This window comes from Equus caballus, chromosome 2 (genome assembly GCF_041296265.1).
Source record: "Equus caballus isolate H_3958 breed thoroughbred chromosome 2, TB-T2T, whole genome shotgun sequence".
Taxonomy (NCBI): Eukaryota; Metazoa; Chordata; class Mammalia; order Perissodactyla; family Equidae; genus Equus; species Equus caballus.
The window spans coordinates 112,201,000-112,220,422 of NC_091685.1; the positions used below are offsets into that span (position 1 = coordinate 112,201,000).

The 19,423-nt window shown below is 42.2% G+C and overlaps 1 protein-coding gene across 4 annotated transcripts in view; it reads left to right on the forward strand.

Moving 5' to 3' along the window:
* The first annotated feature begins 2,884 nt into the window (after positions 1-2,884).
* The window catches only part of ANXA5 (annexin A5), a 29,173-nt gene continuing 12,634 nt past the window's right edge, over positions 2,885-19,423 (forward strand). Inside the window, exons 1-9 of one of the 4 annotated variants that reach the window (XM_070259688.1) lie at positions 3,134-3,308; positions 3,458-3,501; positions 9,136-9,222; positions 9,683-9,776; positions 13,160-13,363; positions 14,603-14,687; positions 15,982-16,076; positions 17,478-17,591; positions 19,152-19,242. In XM_070259688.1, coding sequence (XP_070115789.1) covers positions 14,675-14,687; positions 15,982-16,076; positions 17,478-17,591; positions 19,152-19,242 — 313 coding nt within the window. In that variant the 5' untranslated portion in view covers positions 3,134-3,308; positions 3,458-3,501; positions 9,136-9,222; ... (1 more) ...; positions 13,160-13,363; positions 14,603-14,674. Of the gene's footprint in view, positions 3,309-3,457; positions 3,502-9,135; positions 9,223-9,682; positions 9,777-13,159; positions 13,364-14,602; positions 14,688-15,981; positions 16,077-17,477; positions 17,592-19,151; positions 19,243-19,423 lie in introns of all 4 variants that reach the window. The other 3 variants (XM_023636620.2, XM_070259689.1, XM_023636621.2) reach the window with 3 other exon arrangements.

Below are 19,423 nucleotides of genomic sequence, written 5' to 3' on the forward strand. Positions count from 1 at the left end.
AATTTTAGGTAGGGATGTGACCTAATTGTCTCATCAGAAAAGAGCTGAAATCCATCATTTGTGTCTAACAACAGTACAGCAAACCAACCAAAATTATAACGCAATATTTAAAATTAACACAACATAAGGATGACACGCTAGGAAGGACTTTACTTTTAAATGCACAGAAAGAGAATTTTAATTCAGAGGATGGAAGGGTTAACTGGGGAATCTGGTGTAGATTCTGAAGATGACCTTTGGACACTGATCAGGGACGTTTGGGGATGGATGACAGACACTTGTTTTTAAGAGCTGGCAAAGGCGATTTCTTGAGTGCCCATTATTTATAACACTCACTAGTTAAGAAACATCCGTCTTTCAAAATCCATCAATTAAACATACCACTCAAAGCAGAATCTTTAGGTGGCAGTTTCTCTTCATGCACTTACCACTCCAGCCATTTTAGAAAATTCAGTTCACACACACACAAAGGCACATGCCTTCTTTTGGTTTCCTTGTTCACTTAACCAGGTCACCCATTCTCTTCTTTATTGTCTGATAAAATGTCCTCCCTCAAAGACTAATTCAAATGTCACAACAATCAATTTTTTAAATCCCTTGACAAAATTTAGCTGTCTCCTCTGAAACCAGTTGCATTTTGATTGCATTTCCTGCATTTCTTTCATGGCTTACAGTCTGTCTTCTGTTTTAGTATTTGCACTCATGCTTTATAACATTAAAGTGTAAACGCTTGTGTTTGCCTTCTCCACAGGTGCTCAGGAAATAGTTGTCAGATACAATTACATTGTACCAATTCAGGTTTCTGTTCACCATCTTCTCAGAATACCTTCCAACCACCTTTGCAAAATAGTAGCCTCACCCCCATCCGCTAGCCCTGCTTTATTTTCCTTATAGCACACGTCATACTGGACATATTTATTGTCTTTCTCCTCCACCAGAAGGTATGACCTATGAGAGCAGGGACTTTGTTTTGTTTACTGTGTTATCCTATCTTCAGCACTTAGAACTGTGCCCGGCCCAGACTAGGAACTGAATAAATCATGTACTGTACTCCCCCCTTATCCTTGGTTTTGCTTTCTGTGGTTTCAGTTACCTGTGGTCAACTGTGGTCCAAAAATATTAAATGGAAAATTCCAGAAATAAACAATTCATAAGTTTTAAATTGTGCACCATTCTGAGTAGTGTGATGAAATGTCTCTCCATCCCACCTGGGACATGAATCATTCCTTTGTCCAGCGGATCCATGAGAGCTGTATCTGCTACCTGCCTGTTAGTCACTTAGTAGCCCCCTAGGTTATCAGATTGACTGTCACTTATCACACTGCCTGTGTTCAAGTAACCCTTAATTTACTTAATAATGGCCCCCAAAAGCAAGACTAGTGATGCTGGCAATTTGGATATGCCAAAGAGATGCCGTAAAGTGCTTCAAGTGAAAAGGTGAAAGTTCTTGACTTAATAGGAAAGGAAAAAAATTGTATGCTGAGGTTGCTGAAATGTATGGTAAGAACGAATCTTCTATCTATGAAATTGTGAAGAAGGAAAAAGAAATTTGTGCTAGTTTTGCTGTCACACTTCAAGTATGTATGTATAGGAAAATCGCAGTATATATAGGGTTTGGAACTATCCATGGTTTCAGGGATCCACTGGGGGTCTTGGGATGTATCCCCCGCAGATGGGGGGGACTACTGTAACTGGAAGTGAAAGCAATACCAACTAGGGTATTAGACCCAAGACACTGGGTCTAATAATTCGTTGGTTCTATCACTATCTAGCTGCAGGACACAGAGCAAGTCATTAACCCATGATGGGCATCATAAAATTAAGATTGTTAAATATAGGATCTCTGAAGTCTGGTGTAATTCCAGTACTCTGAGAGTAGAAAGTGAGAGAGGCAATGAAGAAACGAGTTCAAGTGAATGTGTGTTGGAAGAAGAATCCTCTAGGCCAGATAAAAGGAGCTACTCTTGGTGTAGGGCAGAGAGAACATGAAAAGTATGAGTGAAGAGAGACGCAGAGGAAAGGGCTGCCTTCAGATACACAGGCCTGTCAGGAATGCTCTGGAAGAGGTGCTGCAGTGGGGAACCTGAGGCCCTATGAGGTGTTGGGCTGGTTGAAAAGGGGCTCCCAAGGAAGAAGGAAGGCAAGCTGAGAGGGGCGGGTGTGTGAGCTCCACATACTTTGCAGTTTTGCCCCCTTCCCAGTAAACAACCGCTCTGCTGTGACTTTGTCAGGGCCTGATTAAGCTTGTGGCTCACATGGGAAAGCAAATGAAAAGTTCTGTACAAAGAGCCACATTAGTTCTCCATTTAATTTACGACAAAACCTCTTCTTTATTCTCCAAAGCACACTAGATTCTTCTCTCTTATCCTGCATCTCCCAGCACTTTGCTCCTCTGCTAGTTCATCTTACTGTGTCTTACTCTTGGAACTTACTACTGCAAGCTTCTGTCCTGTCCCGGGCACTCCGCCCTAGTGCCTCCCCTCCCCCACACCAGTAAGTCTGAGAAGGGCGCTGTCGTGGTTTCTTCTGCACCAGCCTAGTACCATACCCTGCAACCCCCTCCCCGCCCCCGCCTCAGGTGCTCATATATTTTATATCGAACTAATATAGGACATGGCTCAAACCTGTTATAGTAAAGTTCTAGACCGGTTTTGAAACTAGAAATCGATCCCAGGCAGAGGGTTTGAAATACCCCACGCAAGCTACCAAAGGACTATGCAGTTAAGAAAGGGCCATCTAGGAAGCAACCATTCACACTTAAAACACACACACACACACTTAAAAACAAACTTGGGAAATGGTCCTCCAAGCCTCAAGCTTTTCCTAGACCATGGCAAAGACGCGCTGTTCTCGGCCCCAGCGACTTTGTCTCGTCTTCCAAAAAGACGCCCACGCCCCGCTGAGTCCGCGCACCGGGCGAGGCCACCGTTCCTGCGGCCACAGAGAAAAGGGAGGTCCCTGTTACCCCAAACCGGGACTCCGGGACAGCACCCCACGCCCCCCCAGCTGCGCGTGGACCACGCGGTCCCCTGGGGTTCCGGCAGCAGCGCCCCCTCCAGATCCAACGCAGCAGCGGCCTGGCCCCACCCAGGCTGCGGGAAGGACGAGGACGAGCCACGCCCCGCGCAGGCGCACTGAGCCCGGGCGGGGAGCCGGGGCGGGGCCGGCGGGGTTTCCGCTGCTCGGAGCAGACTGAGTGCCGCTGCCCGGAGCGTCCCGTGCCCGCATCCCTGCCCTGCCCAGCGCGCCGCCGTCCCGCGCTCCGCCGCTCTCCGGGAGGTTCCGGGCGCTTGGATCCTCCTGTCTGGGTGAGTGCCCCGCTAGCCTGGGGAGGGGGCTCCCTCCGGAGAGGGGAGCGGGGTCGCCGGGCGCGCGGACGCGGGCGGGGAGCTGTCCCCGGTCTGTGGGGCGCGCGGGGCTGGCTCGCTAACCCCGCGCTGTCTCTGTTCCCTTGCAGTCGTGCATCACCTTCTCCCGACCCGAGCATTCGCGATGGCACAGGTAAGGCCGGGCGGCCCCGCGGCGCGCTCGGATTTCCCAACTTTGTTAGCTGCACCAAGGGAGTCCTAGAACTTGTCTAAAAGCCAAAAAAGTTGAGGAGTCAACTGAATCTGCCTTCGGGAGATCTTACACTTTTCCAGTTTCCCCTTTGCTCGCCCCAACCCCTTTCCTCTGTCCCTGCTTCTTCCCCGGGACCCGCGCGGACCCGGTGGAGCCGCCCTTCGGCCGCTGCAGCCGGTGACGTGGCCGGGGGTGGCGCGCTCCCTCTCTTGAGTGAATGTGTAAGAGGGGCCCTTCCCCAAATCCAGAGGCCGCTAAAATTAGAACCAGAGCAGGAACAGCTCGTCTTGGTCACGTGAGGCGAACGCTGTTTTTTTTTTGGCTTCCTTTAGTTTTTACTCCAAGTTTCCTGTATTTTAATACATTGGATGGGCACTGGCTGTTTGCGGTGGAGCTCGAGTGGAACTTTTTCAGGTTGCTCAGCCCTGATTTTACTAAAAGGAACTATTCTTCGTCGGCACTGATTTTTTTTTTCTTTTCATGCGAAAGATTAAACAGAAGAGCTGCTTCTCTTAAGTAATGAACTCGTGGAACGAGTTCTGAATTGAATTTGCCTTGGGATTGTTTAAGAAGTTGATTACCTAATTATTGGCTCTCTTTGCTGTTCTTAACATTTATTCACCACATGGGAAAGAGAAAATCGTCTAATTTATATAGCAGTCTTTAAAAATTGACCGTGTAGGCCGGCCCGAGGCCGAGTGGTTAAGTTCACGCGCTCTGCTTGGCGGCCCAGGGTTTCGCCAGTTCGGGTCCTGGGCGCGGACACGGCACCGCTCATCAGGTCCTGCTGAGGCGGCGTCCCACATAGCACGACCAGAGGCACTCACAACTAGAATATACAACTATGTACCGGGGGGCTTTGGGGAGAAGAAGAAAAAAAAGAGGAAGATTGGCAACAGATGTTAGCTCAGAGCCAGTCTTTAAAAAAAAAAAAATTGACCGTGTGATAGTCTTTTGTGAATGAAATATCAGTGCTTAACAACTCCACCCCAAAACTAATTTTTCCAAATCTCATCCATCTACCTGGTTTGTCAGAGTACAGATAATTTTTTTTAAACAAGTATTTTAACTGTTTAAACAATGCCCTCTCTCATTTAGAGTTCACTTTTTTTTTAATCAGATTGACTTATCAAAATTGAATAAGGTTTCATGGCCTTTTCCAAGAGAAAATGGGAAGATTAAGATGAGTTGGTAACTTTATTAAATTTATACAGTGCTTTCATTCTTCCTCTTTTGCACTTAAGAAATATTACAATAAACCATTCTCATTTCAGTGGGAATTTTGGTTTAGGTTCTTCTCCGTATAAAAGATACTTTTATGTGGAATTAACTTTCCTTCCCTGAGAATTATTTTTCCTATCTTGATATACTAGTGTGGTGATATAAATGATGATTTAGCAAGCATCAAAGAATAATTCCCTTTATCCTTGCTCGTTCGACTGTTTCTCAAATCTTTTTGTAAGTTTACCCGATGTCTGAAGTTTTTCAGTCAATTCCTTTTAATTATGGAAACTCTCAATCCAAGGGAGCATAAATGAACATGTCTTTTCACTTGTGACGATTTCAAAGAATGAAAATATGTAGTTCAACGGCCCTTAGATGTACAAAACCTGGGAAAATGGTGACTTGTATTTTAAAATTATGTACATAATCTCTATCACAGTATTACACCAGGATTGTTTTTTTTTAATCAAAACTGCAGTCATCATAAAAGTTAGCAGGAGTGTTAGGAAAGGCACAGTGCTGAACTTTGCACTAGGTTTGTGATTAGTTATCTTTGGAAACCATAGAAGTAAAATACTTTGTTAAAATATTTAATGTTAAGATAGTTTTATTGTCTTTATGCTTACCTTTTGATGGTGTACACAATGCCCACATTATGGAATTGCCCTTTTATTGTCTAAAATTTCCCCTGGACTCCAGTGTAATTGTAGGAAAGCTGAAGCAGCGTCAGTGTTTGTTTTCAAACGGTTTCTATGGTAGTGCCTGTTGCTGGCCTGTTGTTTGGGGACCAGAGACCTCCACTCCATAGCCATCTGCACCGTAATGGAATCAGATGCCTGAGTCATAGAGGTGCACGTTTTGGCAATTTAAAATGTACTGTTAAATATTAATGACTTAGATATTAAAAAGTGAAATTGTAGCCTCCCACAGCAGTAATTCTTCATGTTTATGAATTCTATCTTCCATACCAGCGTTGTTTTCTTTTTAGTTAATGTTGGGACCACTCTACCTATAACAGCTGCAAGAGTCCAGGAGTCAGTTATTGTATATGCAGATCCTTAATCTGACTTACAATATTTTGGGTTAGATTTCTTAAATTGGGTCCCAGCCTATTTCTTTCTTATTGCTTAACTGGCTCATGTAGGTTTTTTTATCTCACTGTTTAGCTAGAGCCAAATTGGCTCATAGATATTTTAATTTATTTTATTTAACTACTTAAAAGTACATTCTGTACTTCTGTATTCTTTGGTTTGGAAAAATCAAGAGTTGGCTGTATTTCATGGATGAATGATCCATTTATTTTATTTCAATTTAAGGCTTTTGTATCTTTAATTTTCTTTAAGATAATGAAACTTTAAAAAATTAGATTTGGGGCAGTCTGAACTTTATTTATAATGTAGTTTATAAGGAATTAATATATTCAGGGCAATAGGAATGTCATGAAGGCAAAATCAGTCTTCATAACTTTTCATAGAAACTTCGTGAACATTAGAGTTATTTCCCTGATATGTATTTAAACTGTACAAGGTTAGGTTAGAAGTTTTTTTGGTTGGCTGGGAATCATTGTGCTTTGTAACTTACAAAGGCCCTGTGCGGAACAAGCAGAATCAATGTAAATGAGTAAATCTGAGATGAGGTCCATTCCTGAGGAGTTGGCTGGGTATTGATTGCATCTTTTCATGCCGTTCCCTTTAAGGTCAAATCTCTCCGTAGAGATGATTCTTTCTTGGGATCTTAGATCAGGGTTAGCTGTTACCCATGGCCTGTGCTGCTTCGGGTTAGTCTCTCGCAGTTTCTGATTCCTTTGACTCTTGTCTTCATTTTGGATGCTGAGAAAGACCCAGATCCAAAACTGCTTGGCTGCTTTGCAAGCCACTGTGCAGTTCATTGGCGTTCAGCAACATTAATTTCCTTGTCTGGCATCTAGTGCCCCTTGGAAGACCTGCACAGGTGGCAAGCTAGTTAGAGGTGACAGTCTGTGGTTTTCTTCAAAGTAGTAGAAAAATAACAATATTTTTACATCATAGATCCATTTCTGAAATAAATTTTATTTGTATAATCTGTATACTATTCTAAAACTTCACAGACACATCAGTTGATTTTTTTTTTTTAATTAGTGCTCCTAAGTCCTTTGCTTTAAGTGTTTTTTGGAACCAGCCTTTCAGTTTAGTAATTTATATAATGTGTAAACCTATAAGCAATTCATTAATTGGAAGGAATGCGTATTCCAGTTGGTGTCATTTCTTTGGACACCAGTTCCTAACTTCTCTTTACTTTCCATTCATGAATGTCTGATGCTTTTGAGTTGTGCCTAAGATTTATCGATATCACAGATGCATTGCCAAGTCCTTTGTATGCAATTGTTTAGTGCTCGCAATATAGTTTTGGAACTAAGTATTACTATTTCTGTTTCACAGAAGAGGAAATTGAGGTTGCTTAGCTGACATTGATCATATGGGACAAAGGAGGGAAGGCGTTCTGTGTAGAGGCGACAGCAGCAGAGTTAAATGCTCAGAGCTGTAGAGGAGTCTGGCAGGACCAGGAGCTGCAGGCAGTCTGGTGTTGCTGGAGTGAAGCTGCAGTCAAGTGGGGAGATGGAGCCCTGTCTTGGAAAGCAATTCTAGAAAGGCACACAAGGAGCCAGAGCTAAAGAATATGAACCATTTCGTAGGTAATGGAGTGCTGTTAAGAAGTTGTAAGTTGGGGTGTGCCATGGTCATATTTGTATTTAACAGAGATCACTCTGGTGCCAATGTGATATTGCATTTGTGGGTAGGAAGGTGGGGTGGCGGTGCAGGGGTTGAGGGAGAGGAGAAGAGGAAAGCTGTATATTGAAAGACCACATCAGAATCTGTTGCTGTAATATCAGTGAAATCTCAGGGTCTTAAACTAGACAGTGGCTGGGACTTTAGACAGGAAGGGACTGTAGAAGAGAATGGGCAAATTCGATTGATGAGTGGGTAGTTGGAGGTGAAGGGTCATGTCAGGGTCAAGATGACTGGCTTGCTTGACCTCATGGTTGATGGTGTTTTTCTTTGAGAAGGGAATGCAGGTTTGAGGCAGGGGTAAAGACAGAGTTAGTGGTGGATTTGTTGAATTTGAGTTCCTTCCAAAATGTTTAGGTGGTGCTATCTAGTAAACAGCAGGGTATATATGATCTTTAAATCCTCTTTCATCTCTAGAGGTCATCCATTTGTTTATGTATTATCCATCTCTTCCTACAACTAAATAAGATTTAGTTGAAGTTAACTTTTTTCCTACCTTTGTGTAGGACCAGCCGTGTTCATCAGATTTCTGCACCTTGTCTGGATACAAAACGAAATAAGGTTGTGAATTCATGCGCACGCTTCTCTAATATGAGAAATCTATAAACTTGGTTGTTTTCTGAAGCATTGGTGTGAATGAATTGATCAGCGAGATAGGTTTCAAGTGCAGTTCCCAGAATGCCTGGTTGAACGGTTAGGTAGAATAGCCCTCGGCCCCTATGTGTAGTCAGTGGAGGGTCAGGCGATTGCGCACTGTAACTGACTCAAGGTATCGCTGTTATTCATGGGCAGTTTAACTTTGCGTTTTATTGGTATTGGCCAAGGGGAGACATTCTTATAGTGACAGGGAGGTCACCATAGGAGAATTAAAGAAACAAGAAAAAGCTAAATCATATTGTCAAAATCTTTATTTTGTTAAGTTATCAAAAACTTCTTTTCTGCCACTCTGCAGTGACTTAAGCTATTTTATAGTAATGCTTTTTTCCCTTACACTTGATTTTAAGAAAGAGCTGAAAGGTAGGATAATCAGACACAATGGAAAGAAGCAAAAATAAGAAGGAACATGAAAGGGACAGGAAGTTATGCAAAACTAAGCAATAGTTCTAGGCAATTCAATTTTAAGGCTTTGAACTCTAACTTCCACTTTTTTGATGGGATTGGAGCAAGGGTGAGGACTAGGGCTTGAGATCTGATTCTATGTATTTATCAGTCCTGTCGGAGCTTCTAGCTTTTTTCTGATTTTTCTTTTTCTTTTGGATTGGCCCTGAGCTAACGTCTGTTGCTAATCTTCCTTTTTTTTTTTTTTTTCCTCCCTAAAGACCTAGTACATAGTTGTATATCCTAGTTGTAGGTCATTCTAGTTCTTCTGTGTGGGATGCTGCCACAGCATGGCTGGATGAGTGGTGTGTAGGTCTGCGCCCAGAATCTGAACCGGTGAACCCTAGGCTGCTGAAGCGGAACACGCGAACTCAACCACTCAGCCATGGGGCCGACCCCTTTCTGATTGTTATTTTACTTTGCAGCGCAAATCACAATCATATCACACTGACATGATTTTCTCTCTTTTCTCTCACTTCTTTCTTAGTACGTGATTTTCAGGTTTTTTCTTCTTTGCTCATCAGCAGGGCCCATTATCATAGGAAATGTTAATGGCCTGTACTGTGTCCATCAGGTAAGACCTGAACTGCTCTGACTGGAGGGGGTGGGCAGAACTCTGTCAAATGGACAGAGTTGGCCTCCCCCCTGTCCACCTTTCCTGGTGGCCCCAGAGGGCTTTTTGCAAAACTTGAGCCTTAGAAAAACCATACTTAAAAATCACCGTACAGCTGCTTAGCAGTTGCTCAGCTATAGTAGTTTGCTTCATGATCTCTAGCTCCTGATTAGTATTGTGTGGGACATTGGGTAGATGTTTGATTAATATTGATTTCATTGAACTGGCAGACAAATTAAAAAAATTAGTTCTCCTCTGTGTCTTTAGGAAAGCTTCAGTTTAAAGTGTTGCAGACGGTCAAATGCTTTCTCATCTTTAAATTTGAAGTTATCTCTGTATTATTTTCCTATGTTTTTAATTCTGTGTGTAGACAAGCAACCCTTCACTTATTTTTGGTTTCATTTTATTTTGGCATACCTAGTCCTTGAAGGAAAAGAACGTTTTCATTTAGAGCAAACAAACAAACAGAAAAAGCCTACAAAATTATAGAGCCAGAAGAATGGATAACTTTGAAGGTGAGAGTTAGAAGAGTGAATTATATGTTGGGCCCCCTATTGTCTGAGAATAGATGATAATTCCCCTGGTAAGGCATTGGTGGCAGGGGATAAGGGAACAAGGATGGACTGAGGCTGGGGGAAGGGAACAGTACCTCCTTGTAGGTGGAATTAACCTGGATGAGGTGTGAGAGTTTAACTTGAGGCCACTGGCAGCCACAGGAAGCAGGGGAAGCCCTCCTGTATGAGTCATCTCCAGTCACAATTGCCCAGAGTACACGGCTTTGTGTGGTGAAGGATGAAGTTTGGACAGGATGTCCAAACAAGGGTTCTGCCCTGATGATTCATGTCTGTGAGTCACGTCTGGTCCCCTAAGACCGTTATGTGGCTTTGCTAGCTCTGACCATGACTCTGATCACATGCAGTGTAGCAAAAGTGCGTCCCAGTTTCTGGAAAGCTCTCAAAAATACAACCAGTGGTTATTTCTTCTTAGTTAGTAGCTGAGATTCTTAGGATCCTTCTCTTCCTTCCATCTTTCACATCATTTCGTTCAGTCTCAGGGGTCAGATGGCTCTTCTTTTGAAGGCAAATCTCTTGTCTTTTCTGTTCTTAACCTCTCCTTTGTTTTTAACTTCTCCATCTACTGGCAACATCTTCACAGCCTGTAAACTGGATAAAGTGTGTTTTTAAAATCATGTTTTAAAAAAACTGTCATTTGTAAAATGCGAGTACACGGCCATGCGCTCCATTCATCCTTTAGTGCCCTACAATTAGGCTTTTTCTGCCACTGAAGACCTCCGAGTTGCCAAATCCAGTGGACCGTTTTTGGTCTTCCCTCTTACTTGACTTCCCTGTGGTACTGCACACCACCTTTTCTTCCTTTCCTCTTGGAACGTCTTTCTCAGAACTTTGGCTTCCACGCCATCATCCTCTTTGGATTTTCTTTTTACTTTTGGGAGGCTATGAGCATTGTAGTTAAGAGCCCTCTGTCCCAATGGCCTGTGTTCAAGTCCCAGCTTTGCTGCTTGCTTTCTGGTCGCTTGGGAAATTGGCCAGACCTCTCCAAGCCAGTGTGTTTCTTCATCTGTAAAATGGGGTTTCTCTGTGATGATCCCTATGGAGCTCTGAGCACGATGCCTGGCTCATTGCCGCCCTCAGCAGATGTTAGCTACCATTCTGATTGTAGGTGACCTGCCCTGCTCCTCTGGCTCTTCTTTCCACCCCATTAATAGTGGCTTGCTTGATAGCCTCCTCACACGGCACCAGTTACCACCTCTGTGCCCCGGTTACTGACAAGCCTGCTTCTCTCCCAGTATGGCTGCAGTGAAGAAATGCAAGACCAGCCAGCCTGTCCCTCATCCATAAAAGGAATCGTCCTGCATGGTTCCCTTCTGCCCTGACCGCGTTCCGTGTGTCTTCTCCTTTCCATTTCCACTGCGCCTGACTTAGATGAGGTCTTCATCTTCTTCTTCTTAGTTTTTCAACAGTCTTCCTGTCTTCACTCTTGTGCAGTGCATGCCATTGCCTCCACTGCTGCCCCGGTAATGCCACTGTGCAGAGTTGACTTTGTTCTTCCCTGTGTGAGTGTCCTCTGAGGGCTTGCCGTTGCCTGCGGTGTGAAGTCTCTTCTTCCTCGCGTGGCTTTCGAGCCCCGCCTCACCCATCTCCTTGACCTTCCCCTTATTTGTTTTTCTCTCCAACCTACTGCTTGTTCCAGTCTGTTGAAATACTTAACCCTTTGTCCAAAGCGCTAGATTGTTTTATTCCATGTGTGTGTGCATGCTGAAATAACTTCCTGCACTTCTTTACTTTCATGAACCTGCCTGGCAAAATCACAGGCATCATTTAAGACATTTTTGGGAGGTATTTCTGATTTCTTTTCTTTACACCCTTCTCACCGAGTCCCTCCTGTATGTGCTCACGCCACCCTGAGCAGACCTCTGTGTATGTATGCCCTACGCCACTGATTCTTTACATGCCTGCCATCCCTCTTGACTTTTCGGTCATGATGTTTTCCTAGTGATTAGTACAATACTTGGCACGCGGAAGGCATTCAAAAAATGGTTGTTGAGTGAATGAATAAACAGCCAGGTAAACTAAGTAATCTGTCAGTACCAAGTTCTCACATTGCAAGAACCTGGGGTATTTATTCATTTTTACAGTGATATTGATAGTATCTTTATAAGCCATTTGAAGTCCCACTAAACATAGAAACTGCAGTTAGACCTGAGAGAAATAGCTTTCCCAAGCCGTGCTGATTTTGAAGGTTTGTCTTCTCAGGTCTTATTTATTTCCCAACCTATTGATCCTTTTAATTATGTTGAACCATATGAAATTGCCAGTATTCAACCATCAGTTTCATATGGCTCAAGCTATAGGACTAATAGAAAGGAATTTGTTGGTCTTTATGCATCTGTATTTTTTGTAAATAGGGTGGAAATGGAGACTAGCCTGGCTGTGGGTGGATGTTCTACTTGGTAGAATGAAGAGCTCTGGCTTAGTTTCATGACCTTTCCCATGAAATCAGTGGGAGCGAAACCCTACCTTCCCTCTCGTTTTCTGAGTTGGCCACACTCCTTTGTTTAGCTCAGGGACAGAGGGAATGAAAGCTGCTACAAGTCAATCTGGGAGACCAAACTGAGAAGCACCCCTCCTCTTGGATTATGTTCTTTTGGCCTCGTAATCACAACACTGAGGTTTTCCTGTAGGTTCTCTCATGGCTGACTCTGTGTTCGGAGGAAAGAAGATTCTTCCGTCTTTCCTGAATAAGAGGAGAGACAACTGTTAAAGAAAAAATTATTCTGATGCTTGTTCAAATGGTAGGGAAGATTTTCTTCAAGACTGTTGCAATAGGGGTCATGACCATTACAATAGGGAAGAGAGGTTGGGTTCAAGTCTGAATATAGCAAACACAGCTGGGGATTTACAGCCAACAAACAGGGGGAGGAGGTCAGTGGGTGGAAAGTTACTAAGAGGAGACATCAAGGGTAGGGAGATTCTTGCTAAGCTGGCCTAATATGTTTCTTGCTGAAGGTAGCCCGTGGACTCATACATTAGAGATGGGAGATGAGGAACTCAGTCAGTTATCAAGGGTTAGGGGATTCCTCCCTAAACTGACTTAGGATTCTTGCTACAACTGAGCTAGGCAGGCTGAGGACGAGACCTAGTTGAAAAGTTGGCTCAGAAGAACCTGTCTAAAGTTTGGTCAAGGAGACAGTCTTTGTCACTGTCTCCTGGATCCATGAGTGCTGCTTTCTCAGGAGGCATAATTTAGTGCCACTGAAGAGAGCTGGCCTTTGGCTCTGTGACCATGGAAATTCTTCCGCATGGCTCTCTCTCTCTGTTGTCACCTTTTTTTTTTTTTTTTTAAAGATTTTTTAATTTTTTCCTTTTTTTCCCCAAAGTCCCCCGGTGCATAGTTGTATATTCTTCGTTGTGGATCCTTCTAGTTGTGGCATGTGGGACGCTGCCTCAGCGTGGCTCGATGAGCAGTGCCATGTCCGTGCCCAGGATTCGAACCAACGAAACACTGGGCCGCCTGCAGCGGAGCGCACGAACTTAACCACTCGGCCACGGGGCCAGCCCCTGTTGTCACCTTTTTTTATTGGGTTGGTATTATGATATTATTGGCAAATGCAGTAATTGGAGGCTGAGATGAAAGGGAAGTTCTTTTCCTTGTAGGTGGTTGTGCTTCCACGCATTCATAATAAAACACACATGATTGTAAAGCAGACAGGTATTGTCAACCCCTCCCCCTTAGAGCTGTTGTTCCTTGGTTTTAGATGGAACCTTAGCAGGAGTTTTGAAGGACGTCAAAAACATTTATTGGTAAAAGTAAATGCTTGGAGCCTCTCTTTATTATAATATAAAAATTCATGACTCAGTACTGGTAAAGCCTTCTGATTCTGAAGAGATAATGATATTACAGTTTTTTTGAGAAGCATTAATGTATTTTGATGATTAAAAGCACTGTATATGAGGGGCTGGCCCGGTGGCACATCGGTTAAGCACACATGTTCCACTTTGGTGGCCTGGGGTTCGCTGGTTTGGATCCTGGGTGTGGACGCGGCACTGCTTGACAAGCCATGCTGTGGTAGGCGTCCCATATATAAAGTAGAGGAAGATGGGCACGGATGTTAGCTCAGGGCCCGCCGTCCTTGGCAAAAAGAGGAGGATTGGCGGCCGTTAGCTCAGGGCAAATCTTCCTCAAAAAAAAAATTTAAAAAAATTAAAAAAAAAGCACTGTATATGATAAAATAATGGGTAACAGGAAACTTTATAAAAATATCTTGCAATATACCCTTATAAAGTTCTAAATTCAAAGATTTGTATTCTTCTGGCATGTGAACTACCAAATATCTTTTCATGCTTTGCCAGGTTATCTTAAAATCCCTAAGTAAATATAAAGAGACAGGACTAGATGGCAGTTGTGTAAGAAGAGTGTTGCTCAGGGTTCAATGCCTAGGGTGGGCCATCAAGTTCTCATGCAGGCTCAGCATGCTCCTAGATCAAAGTGATTCCTAATGGGAAAGAAGCCTGCAAGGAAATGCGCTCCATGAATCAAGAGGTGTTGGTGGAGCTGGACCCCTGGGGGCGATGCCCAAGGGAACAGGGCCTCGGGAGCCAACCTTCCCACTAGTGATACTACAGGTGGGCCAGGGTGGCTCAGGAGCTGAATTGGTCCTTCTCATCCATGCTTCACACTTCAAATGGGGTTATAGATCTTATCAAATGGTAAATTTATTTAAAGACGGAACATGATACAGAGCGAGTGGCTTGCTGTTTATGTTATTTGCTTCATCGTATTAGTCATGCTGTGAGTAATGTCACTGTGTTTCCTGTCTCAGGTTCTCAAAGGCACCGTGACTGACTTCCCTGGATTTGATGAGCGGGCTGATGCGGAAGTTCTTCGGAAGGCCATGAAAGGCCTGGGTGAATACAAGCCTTTTTTGTTCTAAAAAAATGTGACATTTGTTTTTCGGAACAAACAAATCATTGATTTACAGTAAGAGTAATTTTAGAACATTTTGATCTGAAATGCACAGAAAGAGAAAAGATAGATGTTGATTAAGATAACAGAATAATATGACTGGCCGTCCAGTGCTCAGGCACACAGACTGAACAGGAAGTTACATTCGGCCTCTGTGCTGCTCAGCTTTTCCTGTATGGTGGCTGACTGAGTAGATGGGCGGACGTTGCCAAGTGCTCAGCTCTGCAGCTCTTTGCTCCCTGTGCCCAGTCAGATGTTCAGTTCTGCAAGTCTCTTTCATTCCACTGTCTTCTCTTTCTAGCCATTGAAAAAGTCTCATCTCGAGGATTTCCACAGATAGCCGATGCCCCTGTCCTCAGCCTCCTTCTGCGCTAGTGTCTGTGGGTAGGGATCCACCTTCCTCAGACTTGGCTCTGTCGAGTCACTCTCAATTCCAAATGTCCTGTGAGATTTCCTCTTGGAGCAGAAGTAGGTGCAGGCCCTCTGGCCTTGCAAGGCCTTCTCTGGTTTCCCTGCCCACCTTGTGGGCCTGGGCTCACATTATGGCTTGCCTTGGTCTCTGATCCAGCCATGCTGGACCATCTGATCTTCATGAAAGCCCTGTATTTTCCTAATGCTGAGCTTTTCCTGCATTCTAAAGCCTGTCCTTCTTCCTTACATCAGTGCCTATCAAAATCCTTCAAGACTGTTTTGGTGTCACCTTCTCTGTGGAGCTTTTCCCAAAACTCCCTTCCACCTCTTGACAGCTAAGACAACCTCCTGTGAACCCCGTTTAACCCCTGGGCCTCTCCTGAGCACTCCTCACGTTCTCCCCTAGCTCACATTATTTGTGTGTCCTTATATTTTTTCCTCTAAATTGTGTGTAACCTGAAACCATGGTCTGTATCTTTCTCCTCTCTCAATCCCTTGCAACACCCAGCACGTTGCGCCTTATGAATAGCTGTTATTTGAGTAAGTATCTGTTGCAAGAAAAGCTAGGTGCACTCAGTTTTTAAAAAGTCAGGAGTATTTTTGTGCCGACTTCACAATGTGTCAGGAATAGGGGGTAGTATGTATTGGAAATAATATGACATTTTACATATTGTAAATTTTATAGTTCAATAAATTACTTAATGAAATATATAAAATATATTTTGTGAAGTATGGAATTAAAGTGACTGGGGAGCTGGCTACAAAGGTTATTGGGAGAATGGGCATGTGGATGCTGAGATGTAATCGTTTGAACGTAAATTGCAGGCACGGATGAGGAGAGCATCCTGACGCTGCTGACATCCCGAAGTAATGCTCAGCGCCAGGAAATCGCTGTGGCTTTTAAAACTCTGTTTGGCAGGGTAAGACCGCACTTCATCCCCAGGTGGAACGTGAGAGCAGCTGTAGGTTTTAGACTAGTTTGAAATCTACTAATGTTCTTTCGTAAACATCATTTATTTTATGATTCTGACTTTCTTCCTCTTCTTTTTTTTCTCCCCCCCAGTTTCTTAATTAACAGCTGTTGGTATACAATACTGCCCAACTTGTCCTCACATTATTGGTTGTTTTGCTGTGCTGCAGAGGTGCCAAAAGGCCGCTTGGTGGTGACTGCCCCTCTTCTTTTCCTCTGTGCTTCCCACTCAGGATTGTTTTGTTGTCCCCTTGTCTAGGTGCAAACCTGTATCACAATATGTTTTGTTATGACGCAGTCACAGTCTTGGTTCCTTTTGGAATGGTGTTTTAATCAATGAGTTTTTCATTGATTGATTTAAATGCTTTTATTTGATTAACAATTCAAAGTAAAAATTGTTTGTTACTAAATGAATCCATGAAAAACTCCAGTGTCGTTTTGTTCTGAAAATTTCTGTTTATCATTTTATTGAGAAACAAATGCAAAGGAAAAAGAAAAAAGTATTTTAAGGATAATTTCTGTTTGCCTGGTGTGCTGAAACTGAAATGGAGAGCAATTACTGCTTTTCTTTCCATAATTATGTACACAGTCTCCCCGGAGTAGCAGCCGTCCCTCAGGAGCCGGGAGCACAGTCATGAACATTATCCATTATGTATTAGAATGTTACTAGATATTGAGAGAAAAGAAAAAATTGTTCTGTCTAGGTATGATGGGCCAGATTTTTTCCTTTGTAAGAATGCATTTGTGATTTTTTTCGGGGGGGAAATTTTTTCAAGATACATGTTTCTCACAACAATATTTTAAAAATAAAATATTTTTAGCCCACTTTTAAAGTATTCGTTTTTTTAAACTGTTGAAGTTAAGAAAAACATCTCTTAAAAACAAATTCCTTGACACGTAAGTGGCTCTACTTTAGTTTAAGCCTTAGGTCAGATGTCAGAAGTGCATTATTCAAAGCTATGGGGTCTGTGTAGCTCAGGTGCCTTGTTTCTACGTGGAGATGGCAACATACAGAATTCATCAGGACAAAGGGCTGCCATTCATACTTAAGAAGAATCTCCTTAAAATTTCTGCCTGGTTGGGGGCTGGCCCCGTGGCCGAGTGGTTAAGTTTGCGCGCTCCACTGCAGGCGGCCCAGTGTTTCGTTGGTTCGAATCCTGGGCGCGGACATGGCACTGCTCATCAAACCACGCTGAGGCAGCGTCCCACATACCACAACTAGAAGAACCCACAACGAAGAATATACAACTATATACTGGGGGCTTTGGGGAGAAAAAGGAAAAAATAAAATCTTTAAAAAAAAAAAAAAATTTCTGCCTGGTTAACAAATTTGTGTTTTCTGTGAGTTTAGGACCTTCTGGATGACCTGAAATCAGAACTGACTGGAAAATTTGAAAAATTAATTGTGGCTCTGATGAAACCCTCTCGACTTTATGATGCCTATGAACTGAAGCATGCTCTTAAGGTAAAAGGATGCGTACAGCAACACTCCTGTCATGAATATTATTATTTTGTGTTGATAATTCACCTTATTTTTTATATTAAAAATTATTTGAATTATTTCAGTGAGGGTTTCTTGGATGACAAAACTGTGTAGGAGGAAGTAAGAAAAGGAGAGAGAAAACTGCAAGTGTGTCATTTAATCTTTTTGTTTTGTTAACTCAATAATAGTGGCTATTTAAAATTTTAATAGTTTTTACAGCTTTTTATATTTTGTTTTCATGTCTGTTTCCTAATTTTGAGATGTATTTTAAAAAAGTCACAGGTTAGGTATTTTATCTTTTAAAATAGAAAGTTGCCTGATTAGGGAACAATAATGTTGATCATTTTAGGTTAAAAAATAAAGCTTCAGAGAGAATTTTCGATAAGATTTTTGAATACCCTTTCCTTCTTTCCTATACTTCTAAACACTAAAATGAAGTAACTGGAAAACTTGTTATGATTTCGTTAGCAAATAACTAAATGTAAATTTCCTCTACTGGTGTTTGGAATATTGTATAAATGTGACTACACTGAAACATTTGTTTAGACTTATGGGACGGGAAATTGGTGGAGGTTAGATTTTCAATGGGTGGACTGAGATTTAACAACAAGGAGATGCTGTGGCTCAGGTGTTCTTACTTACGCAGTGAAGGAGAAGAGAGTTTACTAAGTTAGGAGCGTTTCTATGCTATTCTCTTCATTTTCCTACAGTGTTTCTTTTGGAATAAACAAAATCTTAGTTTATTGAAAAAAGGGTGTTTTTGCGGAGTGCTTCTGAAATGTCAGCAGTAGCTGAAATTTTGCCAGAGCATGAACCTAGGTTTTTCAGTATTTGGTTTTTGGGAAAGAAACAGAAATATAAAAAGAATAAGGCTTAAATATGCTGTCTTTTAAAATGAAGTTCAGCTATATCATTGCTTGTCTGTTCTAACTTGACGATGTAGATAGGACTTCACTAATCGGAAAAAGGAAAACCAACTAAAATAATTTTTGAGAAATCCAGAAAGCAAGCCTCAATTCCTTTATACTGATCCAATTCCCAGTAATCAAATGATGCTGTATTTATTGTTACCCTTGGTGCGGAATTTCCCTGTGGATCCATAGAGAACTTAACTTGGGGGCAGGGTTTATGTTTTGAGGTACAGATTGTTTAAGTATCAGTGCTTTTCCATATGAACTTGTGTAAAGTTTTCATTTTTACCATTTCAGCCTTTTTTATTATTTCATTAAATTGTTTTACTTTTAAACTCTTTAGAATTAAAATGATAAAATTACCAATTTATATAGTGTTTTATGTCATATTACACACATAGACATACAATAAACATTGTTTTTCATTAGACAAAAAAGGATAAAATTGTCTTTGGAGAGAAAATTAACTTGAAATTTTTTATTTCTGTAACTAATAGAACTGGTATACAAACGAGTGACTATATTGTTGGATAATATTTGTATAATTATGCTATTTGGGTAACATCTATTTTCGGAAAATGGCTCTTTTTAAATTTTATTGACGTTTTCTCTATTAAAAATCTCTAAACAGGGAGCTGGGACTAATGAAAAAGTACTGACGGAAATTATTGCTTCAAGGACACCTGCAGAACTGAGAGCCATCAAACAAGTTTATGAAGAAGGTAAGTGTTTTGGATTCTATTTCCCCTTCGTCTCCAGGGCCGCTTTTTCATTTCTCTGAGTGAGCACAGATCTTCATAGTTGCAGGGGCAGCCCATTCCTGACTGCTGAATGAATGAATGAATGAATAGGCAATGATTCAGGCTAGGTTTCTCCTTCAGGGAGGAAAAGACTTCCTTTTAC